This window comes from Lytechinus variegatus, chromosome 2 (genome assembly GCF_018143015.1).
Source record: "Lytechinus variegatus isolate NC3 chromosome 2, Lvar_3.0, whole genome shotgun sequence".
NCBI lineage: Eukaryota > Metazoa > Echinodermata > Echinoidea > Temnopleuroida > Toxopneustidae > Lytechinus > Lytechinus variegatus.
The window spans coordinates 76,180,484-76,193,940 of record NC_054741.1 but is presented as its reverse complement, the minus strand read 5'-3'; the positions used below and the strand labels follow the sequence as shown (position 1 = coordinate 76,193,940).

The window sequence follows — 13,457 nt, the reverse complement described above, 5'->3', positions numbered from 1 at the left end:
ATGATTTAAAGTCAAAGAATAAAATGGCAGGTGGCTTTGGGTTTCCGTGTTTTTATGAAATATTGATCGGTATTTCCTACTCCCAATTTCCTGTTTGTTATTCCAGTTCAAATAAACTGTTATTAGACTTTAAGGCAGATCAATTCTTAAACAGGCCTTGATTCCATTTTGAAAATGAAAAAACTTTAATTCCTTGAAGACAAAAAATATAATTTGTGATTGACCAAAGAGATAATTTAAGAGATTGACAACATTAATTTGTAAATCAATCCTTAAACCTTGTGTAAAAGGCCAAGGTGTCGTTGCTGTGTTTACTTGTGCTTAATACCTGAAAATTCAAACACAGTTTCAAATAACGCTTTTGATAGTTGCAAATCAAGTTTTGTTTGATATCATGCATTGTATATGATTACAGCTTTTTCTGCATCAGGCTCCTGGAGGCCTTCAGATATGGGATAAGGTCTCTTGAATGGAGGAGAGAGTCAAGACTGAGGAGGGGGTTAATATTGAAATCAATTGAAATATTGATGAAATGATTGACCTTACCTGCCATACGCCTACTACAGCATTGGCAATCAAGATGAGCAGGATGACAAAGGGCTCTACAAAGGCTGTCACTTTCTCATCTTCATCTTCCTCAAACAAAGCAAGAATCTGAACAATGAAATAATTATTTTTAAAAAACATTGAAAAGCATTTTACCAATATTAATTCTAAGGTAGGTGATGGGTAATGCCATGTTCTCTCTCAGTATCTGTTACATTTACATAAACCTGATTGCTGTTAAAAAATATGAATTATTCAAGAGTGTAATCTGGTCATTCATGCCTGCCCTTCAATAAGCAATGAACATGTAAGTATTGGGTACAAAAGAATGAGAAATGAAGCATAAAATCTCTTCTTTTTACAATGTAAATCCCTCCTCCTGGTATAATTGAATTTTGTAGGTGATTTCATGACATATGCACTTGATATGTACATGTACCAGTCACATCTTTTAACCTTTTGCTCAAATAGGTATCCAATCTTTATCCAAAGCACAGTTCGAACATCCTTGAGCATAACCTATATGTACACGTACATGTAAACCAAAGGAAATGTTTGCAATACTTGCTTGAACTACATGTATTTTACATAATTCTACATGTTAGATTTAGACATCTTTTGGCACAATGAGACTCATTGAAAATCCTGTATTGGACCACTGTTTGTCAATATTTATGTACATCAAAACTCTTCTTGAAGCAAACTATTTCTGCACATTCACATGTACCCTGGCACTGATTCACTATTGAAATTAAATGAGTACACATACTGTGTAGTTGGCAAGTGCTATGGACTTTTATTCTTCAGTGATTACTGACAATACAGTTTTATAGATTTGGTATCCATACTTTGACCTTTAATAACAACTAAATAAAAAGGAAGAATGCAGAGTGGATTGATATAGGCCCTACAATGTAAAACTGCATTACCTTTTACCAATAGAATTTACAGTACAATTTTTACTGGATGAATAAAATCAAGGGGGCGTGTCAAAGTTATGACATCACAAATAACTTGAAAAAATACAGTTTTGATCAGAACACCTTTCTGAATTTTTCTGTCTTGCATGATTCTATTAAACACATGAACTGAAAAATGTATGTCACATCAAAAATTCTAGGCCTTCTAATTTTAGCATACATGTACTTTATACCAATGATCCGATGACAATACCTTATATGGCTCTTAAGGCCTGGTCACACCGCCCGAGCGTTGTTGGAGCGGTCGTGGAGCGGAGAGAAAAAAAATCATCACCGCTCGCTACCATTCACCATTTTCGATTTCGATTGGGGTTTTTTTTTGTTTTCAATTTTGGTTTTCGAATTTTTTCCCCAATTTTGTGAGCGAAATTCGACCCTCTCTCCCTACCGCTCCACGACCGCTCCAAAACGCCCGGGCGGTGTGACCAGGCCTTTACATGTACATTGTAGGTCTACCTCTCAAAAGGCATGTATGATATCCAGTCTAATGTACAAAATGCACTCAGCAATGTACAGTAGATATCCCTCTTGTTTCTCCTTTTCATTTTTATGTGAATGTTGAAAATGTACCACCATCCCTCTCCTCTTCTAGTTTGATCTAGCTATATTCATAAATGTAATGTCCACTGTCAAATTTCAATCATCAAACCACTCAAAGCTAAGACCATGCCAACGGTCATCTGCCTCATTCAAATTAACTACCGAGGGCAATATTCACACAAAAGAATACACATAAAAGTTAATGAGATTAGCACTAATTAGATTGGTTTCTCTGCCAAGACTAGTGAATCTGAAAATTTCTTTGTCTAAACCTTATCCATGAGAGAGCAACTTTCCATGTATAGACTCGTACACTGTTATAAAGTTTCAACTGAAAACTTGTTCATCATATTCTATCATGTGTGTTGCATGGTCATTGAAAGACATCCAGTCAATTCATACATGTACTGGAGGACAATATTCATATTGTATTTTGCATGATTAAAACATTTGTGTAAAGCTTGGCAAATATTATAATTCAATGAAAATTTGACCTCTTGGTACATAATGTACTGTAGACTTCTTCAGGTTTCAATGACTGACATCACAATATCCATGTACATATACTTCAAATTTAAAGGCATACTCCAAGCTGAAAGGAAGATTTGAACAATAAGAGTAAAATCAGAAGGAAAAAGAAACGCTGAAAATTTCATCAAAATCGGCAACAACAAATTTACGACAACTTAATGTTTTACATACCTACACTCCTGCTTTTCTGCAAAAAACCTTCACTTAATAACAATTTAAACTTCATGCCCAAGGTTCTGTGTAAGTCAGACAGTGAGTCTCTGGATACAGCCCTAGGTGTGTTTTATTGATGTATGTTTATTGATGTACTTTATCAACAAAATATATGTGACTTATGTTATGATGACCACTGTTCATTGTTGAAAATTATGAACAATTTTTTTATACTGTAATCCTAAAGTTCCTTGACAAGATATTGTATGAATATACAGAATAGCAGTCCATTATTTCTCATCCTTCGATTGGGCATGTTATATTATTACATTATCAGAAAAAATATTGCACTTTGTGTACAATGTAATAGGAATAATTCAATTATACATGTAGTTAATGACTTGATACATATTATACTGTTGAAAAAAACATGTGGCGCTATGGCTTTGACAGGAAAATATTTTGTTGAGTTTTTACACAATTTTTCATACACAATGTACGTTTGCATGCTGTCTGTAGTTGTACATTGTATTTCAATCAACTACTTCCAAGGACAATACATTTCCAAGTGGCAAAAAAAAATGACAAAATGGAAATGTCCCCAATGCATCCTGCTGAAGCTCTGAACAATTATCAAAGTCTGAACTCATATCCGGGTGAAGAATCTCAATCTAAGTTGTGCCTGGGAAACTCTTCAATTTCTCATAAGAATTTACCTTCATAACTTTGCTTGACAAGAAATCAATGAGAGCCATTAAGATGCTATGTAGTCTGCTATCATGAGTATCACCATTATCTTTATCAATATTCGCAACTGAGGTCTGTAATCGATAATTACGGTATTCAAAATGTGAATTGTTCCAGCAAATTCAAGCTTTATACATGTAGTTTGTATAAATGAAGTTACAATCTAAGGTCAATAATGAATTATTGTTTAGTCATCCATTGGTTCTTGCCTGCGAAAGATAGAAATTGAAATTGTATCATCATTGGCGAATTATCCTCGAGATCTCTGACAAATATTTCTTTTAATTTCAGTATTTCGTGTGAGATTTTTAATTGCCTGTTCTAGCAACTTGATCACACTCCATCATCCTCAAACTCAAATTTCAAAAACTAAAAAAAGCATGAGGGTTAATCATGTATTTGGTCAATTAGGCCATAAAATAGGGCCATTCATCTGTAGACTGCTGCAAATTGGGAACTTATTCACATATTTTTTTTTAAATTCTATAGTACATGTATATTACAACCAACATTACGACCAACATATGTGTTATACACATGGGCTTTGCCTTACGTACAATATTGTACAACCCATCCAAGCTCATGTCTGTGACACGAGCGGTATGCAGGGCCAACATGCCTTGCATTCTTAAGGACCTAGGCCTACCATTTGCAGAGTAAGAGAGTAAGAGATAGAGAGAACTGATGATGCTAGTGAGCTTTCCAAGCAAAGCGAGAGCATCTTCTTTGCTCATGAAGGAACCTTGTACTTTGCCTCTGTGCTATCTCCCCCACTGGCCCATGTAAGAGATCAGGGACATGCTTTAGTTCATCAAAAAGACTCACTTCTGGGTCAGATAACAAATTGAGATGCAATTAGTTCACTAATGCAACATCGAGCTTGCATGAGGCCTAAAATTAATACATGTATGTTGCTCTCATCCAACCAACGACCGCTAAACGCAAAAAAAAAAAAAACAGGGTCAATCTTTTTTTAGACCCAAACTATACAAATGGATTTTATTTTTAATAAAGGCCTACAGTAATGTCAGATTTGGGCAGAGAATTAGCTCAATTTTTTTTCAGTCGCTCAAAAAAAAGAAAATGCTTTGACATGCATTTTGATATATTTGCATGCATAAATTTTTCATCCCATGTATTATTTTCTTAGTGCAGCACAGGAGCAAAGGCACTATTCACCAACAACAAAAAAAAACCTGAAAAAGGAAAACCTACTGATCGACTGAACTTCCAAATTTTGATGAACAACCTTGTTTTAGGTCTAATCTTGAAGACCCAAATACACACATAAAAGGTCTGAACAAGGAGATATCACCTCTAACTTATCTCCTTGGTCTGAATAGACAAGAATATGGACTGTTACATAGACGTACCAATGACATAAAAAAAAGTTTTCTATCATGCCCTTGGTGACCTAGTTAACCTACATACTGTGATCAATAGCACCAGTGGGTTCTCAGATCATTAAAGGAAACCAAAATACAAGGAGGGAATCCAATATCAGAAAGAATAAAATAAGAGAAGCAAACTAAAAGTTATTTCATCAAAATCGGTTATAGAATAAGCAATGGAAGTTTGAAAAGCCTAGTTGTACTTCCTATGGAGGTCCTCAAATTGGCAAGCATGCTCAAAAAATGGCTAATTTTTTTGGACAACTCTCCTTTTGTTTTGTACGCAAATTTTTATATTTTTCTCTTTATTTTAAATATGTTTCACATTTCCTCCATCCGACCTTGACAAATGTGGTGTGTAATATACATGTACTATCCCATGATACATGTATATGTTATGCTAAGCAGGAGGCAAGATGCAATTTGAAACATAATGGGAGAAATACTGTAGGAAAATTTGTGTACAACAAAATAGAGAGTTGTCCAAAAATAAACCTAACTGATTCTGAAGCATGGTGGCCAATTTGACGATCCCCATAGACAGTACAAGACTTTTTAAATGTCCATAACTTACTTATTTCATCGTTTCTTCTCCTCTTGGGTTTTGGTTTCCTTTAAAGGAAACCAAAACCCAAGAAGAGAAGTAATCTTACTGGAAAGAGTAAAATGAGAGGAACAATTTACAAAAAGTTTCATCAAAATCGGTTATGAAATAAGCAAGTTATGGGAGTTTGAAAAATCTTGTTGTACTTTCTATGGGCATCCTCAAATTGGCAAACATGCTTCAAAATGGCTGATTTTGTGGACAACTCTCCATTTGTTTTGTACACAAATTTTCAGATTTTCCTCATTATCTTTCAAATTGCATCTTGCCTCCTTCTGAGCACAACATATGTCATAGGAAAATATAATCCACACCATACATGTATATGTCAAGGTCAGGAGGAGATAATATGAAATATGTAAAATAAAGGGGAAAATCTGAAAATATGTGTACAAAACAAATGGAGAGTTGTCCACAAAATCAGCCATTTTGAAGCAAGTTTGCCAATTTGAGGATCCACATAGTATGTACAACAAGACTTTTTAATTGTCCATAACTTGCTTATTTCATAACCGATTTTGATGAAACTTTTTTTAAATTGTTCCTCTCATTTTACGCTTTCCAATAAGATTGCTTCTCTTCTTGGCTTTTCGTTTCCTTTAACACTGTTCCTCGAGCCTGAGTGAAGGCACCCACGCAGAAATAGATGCAGACATTCATGTGGAGCGTTGTGGCCCAGTGGATTAGTCTTCGGACTTTGAAACAGAGGGTCGTGGGTTCGAATCCCAGCCATGGCGTAATTTCCTTCGGCAAGAAACTGATCCACAGTGTGCTGCACTCAACCCAGGTGAGTTAAATGGGTACCGGTAGGAGATAATTCCTTAAAAAGCTGTGTGCGCTATGAACGCCTAGCTTAGCCGGGTAATATAGGAGCGCCTTGAGCACCTAACAAGGTGGATATGTGCGCAATATAAATACCCTTATTATATTTTAGATGTATTGGGGGGGCAATGCCACTCTTTTTTCCAAAGGGCACATTTCTATTTTTCAACATAAATGAGACAACATAAGGAGGGCACACAAAAATCCACAGCGAAAATAGGTCATTCAAGGTCATGGGCTACATGTATATGGCTTTGGCCATGCAATAGTTAGAACCATGAATGAATGGCTGGGTGCTTCCAGTGGAAGCATTGTTTAAATAAAGAAACTGCCTGATTAGATAAAAAGTGTCAACCTTTCTCGCTTTCAGATTTTATACACTGTAATTTAGAAAAGCATAAGTTAAGCATAAGTTATTCATAAGGATTTGTTCATGCTTGTAGTGTTAGAATACCATTGTGGCATTATTAGAATTGTTGAAAATACTGTATATTATTGGTCTTGGACTACCAGCAAGTATAAGAGACCTAATATTAATACACATCAAATGGTGTGAAGTTTGATGCAAATATCATTGAAATACCAGCTAATCTTTTCTACCATAAATTATAAGAGAATTACTAAGAAAACATCTTTTAACACTTAAATTTTTCTCATATATTGTTTTCTTTTTACTTTCTTCATATAAAGTATTTATCATCACATGAGATGACAGGTAAGATTCACTTGATTATAAAAGATACCATCAATTGCCTGCAACAAGGGCAGTGATCTCAAGTATGTCCAGTAAAACTACCTCATCAGGGAAAGTGGAAACCTTCTTGCATGCTGATATGCCTTCATCTCTCCAGCAATTATGATGGCACCCATGCAGAAGAATTGATATCAATTCATTAAATATTGCTGCGGAAGCTGAGACGATTCTATCAATACTTAAGTACTATAACAAAATATTGCCGAAGAAATCTATTATCATCTCAGCTTTAATGATAATAGCAAAGCAATGCCTACACGAAGAGAGTATGATGTGAAAGAAATTATAACAGGAGGGAGCACCAAAAAGATTTTTTTTATTATATAATATAATGAACATAAAGCAGAGATGAACAGACAACAGACCTGATGCTGTTGGCTGCTACATGTAGTTGACCAGTTCCAATATTGCCACTTTTGCCAATTTTCTGATCAAAGACCAATACTTTTTTTCATTTGTTAAAAGCAAATTTGTAGAAACAAGCATTGTTAATGACAACATTCTTTTTGGAACAGGGCCCCTGTTTTTTGTCCAGAAAATCTGAAAATGGGCTACAGATGCTGAAATCTTAAAGGTACATGTATACATTGTCCAGATTGAAGAGGATGCTGTTGGACATGTGCACGCACTGTGCGCCAGCTGCCCATTTACATCAACGTTACACAATGCATACGCATATATGCCATGTTTTGAACGCCCAAATCTGAGAATTCTCAGTTCGCTTATCTTCAGCTACTGTTCAAAAATCCTAGTAAGATGGCATCACCTCCTGCTGTGTGAAGTGACTTCAGCAAATGTCTGGGCCAGGCCGGCCAGCACCAATGTAGTCAAAAGCAGCACAACATACGTTTACTGTGCATGTGCTACTACACGACTGGATGATGATTGACAGCTGCATGCATATTACTTTTTACCTTCTTTGCAACATTTGAAGATGGCAGCACGAACAGCATGCAATGCAACCATCCAACAGCGCCCTCTTGAATCCCAGGAGTGTATACCTTTAAATTAACAAATTTGACAGCATCCTTCATCATACACAACATGTACATGTACCGTACATCATTGCACATAAATTGCACAAGTATGATGCAAAAATAATTAAAAACTACCATACCTGTAAACTCAGATTTCAAGAGCAAACTCAAAGACAGGATATTTAGAGGAAGGACAGAAAGGTCAGCTAAATTGAGTCTAATCAAATAAAATCTAATAATGCCAAGGTCTGATCTTCTAAGCGATTCAATTATCTTGGAAGAAACCTGTGGTACGTGTAATTAACATGCTGCATACTGGTTTGCAAAATTATAGGTAGACTGATATACATTTGGTCTTTGGACCTTTTTTGTTCTGGAATGTAAAGGGCTGTTTGTTGATAATTTGTGCTGGTGGGGGATGTTAGAGGGCCATGTGGTATACAGTAAAAAAGAATACATAGCAAGTCAAAAAGCCAAAGGCAGTCAAGCTAGTGAAAGCACATGTTGTATCCATTAACTATGCCAATGTCTGCTGCTACATCGGGCTCTTGCAATATAATTCAATGGAATCTCACTAATGAGGTGCAGAGTTATCTCACTAAATGGCACATCATACATTTTCTTTTACCCAAATAACCTCTTTAGCATTCTCTGATACTACATGTAAACTCCTCAAAAAAAGTTTGGAAATCTGACTGATCGATAATCCCTCCTCGGTTTTTAGTGAATATTAATGTCTGATTGGTCCCAATGAATAGATCACTTAATTCTCATTAAAACTATACCCTACAAGACATGATCATGGTTCACATGGAGGTACAATGTACAGTGGCTTGAAATGTGGGGCAAGGTAAAAATTCAAAAGCTGCAAAATGACGCATGATATTGAGAGTCTAGGGGTTTTTTTCTGTAGTGATGAGTTTCTCAGCGGTTCCTTTTGTTTTCATGAACCTTAACATCAACATTATTAGAATCAAACACATCTCTGCACAAGCAAACACACAACATACAAGCAAACATGCATTGTTATTTCAAACACTCAAACCAAGTTAACTCACAGAACTATCACTAAATAAGCCACAACAAAACATAAAAAATTAAGAAGCAGGGGCTTGACTTGAATGGACTTTCATCTTAAATGACACAGACAAAAGAATCATGGTCTTTATTGACCTTTTATGACAATTTCTGCTTGTTTTGCAGCTTTTCAATTTAGACCTCATCCAACACTTTTGAATTCTGCTCTTTTCGTAATGACATGATCAAAACAAGTATGGTATCCTTTTAAAGAGAATTAAATGATCATTTGAACGATAAACTTGCATTGTGTAAAATGGGGAGTTGGGAGAAATTAATGGCCAAACTCAGATTTCCAAACTTTTGGGGGGCTTAGTAACTTTAGTACATGCAGTCAGTGGGGGTGAGGTAACAAATGGTTCAGTTTGATCCAAGCTTGCTAAAATACATGATTTCAATACATAATAATGGGAAAGGGTATTATACAATTTTCAAACACATTCCCTTGAGAATTGGATGACATACCTACAGGTATACCTACATGTATAAATAACTACACTTACATGGATATGGAAATATTGTATCAATTCTGAACAGTTTTATAAATAATTAATTTGAAGTTCAAGGCTGCTCCATGCCTCCTTGTACAAATGAAGTCTATCCTGAAATTAAATTTAAAAATCCAGCAATCTTGCGATTGCCTCTCTTACTCAGAATCCAACATTCCTTGAATATAAAGTACCAATGTCTCAAAAATTCACAATCATTTTTTTCTGAGATAAACTTTCAAAATCAATGATGTAAAATATCTTGTATTTAAAACTTACTGTAGGTTGCAAGTTAAATGTAGAGATCATGTAAATGTACACGTTATATCCAAAAGCACTTTTTTCATTAAAAATCCTTGATGTGACAAGTGATCTGAAGCACTAAACTAGTAGTGTCTCACAGCTATGGATATGAAGTGGGACCCAGTCATTGAGAAGCATGTTGATGAAAGGTCAACCAAGTCGAAAGTTGAGCTGGGGAGATTAAAGCACAGTTGCTCTCTACCTACCTTTAACTTGGGTTTATATACTGCTTATGTACATGTACATATGTACCTACCGAAGTGTTCATTCAGCAGCATGCACAACCTACAACATAACTCTCCAGGTTAAATGTTTTAGCCAGTATTCATAAGTGAAATACATGTACTTATTTTACACTCATCATACATTACAATGGCACGACATGTACGGTACATTGTAAAAATGTATTTTCAAGTTTGCAGATTGTCTCATGTTGTTCAAAACCAAACATTAAAAGCAAAGTAATCAACAGTGACAAATTCTTTTTTCATGTGAAGTAAAGCTATAATAGTTCAAAATTATAAACAAAGAAAGATGATGTGTGAACCAAAAATGTTGAGAAAGACCAAAATAACTTAGAGATATACAATGTGGGATTAAGAGTTAAATAAGAAATATATTGGAAACATAAAGAGTACATTGTACAGTATGTCTACTTTTGACATTTCAAATAAAAGATTCAACACTTGAAAACAATATACTTACAAAGGAGATAACTGCTGCTAGAAGCAGGATCTTGACAAGAAGGTCATCAAATTGTTCCAGTACCAACTGCCACAAAGGCTTCCCTAGAATAGTTTTTTAAGAAAAAAAATAACATGAAAGTGCATTGACCTTAATATCACTTCCTCCAATAAATCTAATCCCTGAAAATTGCAAACACTAACAAACATACTGTATACTATAAAACCTGTAATGGTTAATTGAATTCAGTAACATAAAATGTAAAATGAATCATAAAAATCCAATATGAGAGTGAGAGACCTACATGTACATTACCAGTCACGATTGATGTAGACTCCATGGTCATCCTTGACTAGGAGATTCCAGATTTCACTAAAACACATCTCCGTTTGATTGACAGAAATAAACTAGATGTGTGAAGAAATAACCTAGATGCAGTATACATGCACATGTACCTGTTACTGCATGGGATTCCCACCAGGACACCCACTCCCCCATCCCAACTCCTCTTGCTACATTGTACATGTATGACACAGTTTCATGATTTCACAAGATGTAACCTACTAATTTGCATTAAAAAATATTGTTCATTCATTCATTTGGTCTCTCTACCTTTCTATAACAGACTTAATTACATGTAACACGTAGAAAGAAAATTAGAAGAGGAATCTTGGTATCTTACCTTCTTCTGCAGGCAACTCTGAAAAATAGAATATGAAGAAAAGATAAAAACATGATAAGTTGTGAATATCACACCAAATATTTTGAGGAAAAGAGCTACCATACATATAGGTAGGTCACTCAAATAATTCGTAAATTACAAAATTCCAAGATCATTTTTTGCCAGGGCACTGAGTGAAGATAAATCATCCCATTTTCTAATGATGCATCCATACTTCCTTTCATACTGTAAATGTAAAAAATTAGAACATATTGATCATATTGAAAAAATCTTATCTCTCCTCAGCAAACTGCCAAGAAGCAACTTGTAAAAAAAAGGATATAAAATGCCTCTTCTCTGCCAACATTTTCATGCACAAGAAATATATGCCAGGAGGGTACTTTATGGAAATAAATTCACATTTAGGGCAAAGTAGGCCAATATGATAAATAACTAAAGTAGAAATTAATGTGCCAAAAAATATTTCTATTATCCATTCATTCATTGGATTAAGTCAGAGAGAAGATAAGCACAAACTTGACCAAATACTGAAATAGCAGTATTGTCATTTTTACCTCAACCAAGACATCAATAATACTATAAGTATAGACAAAAGCAATGCATCATCACAGAATCTCAGAACAAAGGTACAAGTCCTTTTTAAAAAAATCAATTCGCCTTCAATAATTCCATGGCTCAAATGTTTGCAAGTTACGTTACATCAGTGCATGATGCACTGTAAAATAGGTCAAATGCTAATTTTTGTTAATATTAATGACGGTTTACAAAGTGTGCAGCCCATTCCTAGGCTTAGTATGGCTACACGCAGCTCGCTTGCACTTCTCAGCTCAGTCAACCTACCATTGTATCCGTATTTAGCAATACGCTGTTTGACTACATGGGGAGATAAACCAACTCCTTCCTTGACATCAAAATGCTGCAGAACCTCGTCTGGTGTCCGTGTGTGAGCTAGATCCATAACTTATGTCCGAAACAACCGCCACTGGATAAAGGTGGATACCGTGTATTATCAGCTGTAATGGTATGCTACAAAGGAAGATATTTTCTCCTAAATAAATAAAAACATGCACGTGTAACTTTTCCTCTTAACTGGCAAACCATGTACGCTTGGGATCTGGCCAGAACGTAAACAAGGATCCGCTTCCACAACCACGCACCGACAGCAGCAGATTTTCACCAGTCCAAATCAAAAAGTCGGATTAATCTTTGTCGAAACGAATTTCTAAAACGTGAGCGAATATTATCTGAGGCCTCGCTTCAAAATGAGAATCCTCTTCTCGGGCATTAGGACTCGACTTTGAGGTAATTGAGATTAAGTCGCGATGCGCTTTCTTCGTCCGTAGTGCAGTGCAGGGCGAACAGAGGCTTCGGTAACGATCGTATGTCTATACTACAGCTAGCGGCTGCGCTCGGGGAAACACGAAGGAAGGTTTCGTAAGAGCACAGACGTAACTCGTGCTGCGCTGGGTCATAGTCATAGCTTGTTGCACAGACGAGTGCTCATAAATGTGGACATTTTTGATTGGTCCAAATAAGCCTTTACGTGCAGTACCCAATGAGAGCATTCGTTACAGATGTGCCGTTTGACGTCAATACAGATTCTTGACGTGTATCTCTTTGATTTTCGTCATGTTCTTGTTACAAAGTTTTGGCATGATATTAAAGGGGGAAAAACGGATTTACGACCAATGGCCAAAAGTTGATAAATTTAATTGATGGGGACCCCACAATAAGATGTTCTGTACTCTGTATGTATTCCTGCGAGTATTTTTTTGTTGTTGCATATTATGCCTAATTTTACCAACATCGAGCCCGCATCCCGCAAAACTAGGTATATGAGTTGAATAAGCGGTAGCATTCTTCAAAAGGAAGATCCCGAATCACAAGGCCTCATACAAACCTTTTTGACAAAATTGAGGCACATTGACGTTCCACTTCATCGGGGGATCCAGGGGGCCGAAGGACCCCACCCCCCCCCCCCCCCTTATTGCCGGCAAAACAATAATAATAATAAAGGAAAAGAAAAAGAGAAGGAGGGGAGAAAAAGCAATGAGACATTAAGAGGAAAAGAAAATGAATAGAATATATAAGGTGGATAACTGGAAAATAGAAAAAGTTCAGTAGGTCATTATATTGTTAAAATTTAAAAATTTCACTCGCGCTTTGCCCTCGCGTTGT

The 13,457-nt window shown here is 35.8% G+C and overlaps 1 protein-coding gene across 2 annotated transcripts in view; it reads right to left on the bottom strand.

The window, feature by feature from the left end:
- LOC121409065 (calcium-transporting ATPase sarcoplasmic/endoplasmic reticulum type-like) overlaps positions 1–12,768 on the bottom strand; it is a 67,289-nt gene extending 54,521 nt beyond the window's left edge. For both annotated transcript variants that reach the window (XM_041600864.1, XM_041600863.1), the window contains exons 1-4: positions 12,120–12,768; positions 11,280–11,297; positions 10,619–10,701; positions 547–654 (exon numbers count right to left, since the gene is read on the bottom strand). In XM_041600864.1, coding sequence (XP_041456798.1) covers positions 547–654; positions 10,619–10,701; positions 11,280–11,297; positions 12,120–12,237 — 327 coding nt within the window. In that variant the 5' untranslated portion in view covers positions 12,238–12,768. The remainder of the gene's footprint in view (positions 1–546; positions 655–10,618; positions 10,702–11,279; positions 11,298–12,119) is intronic.
- Between the last annotated feature and the right edge of the window lie 689 nt (positions 12,769–13,457).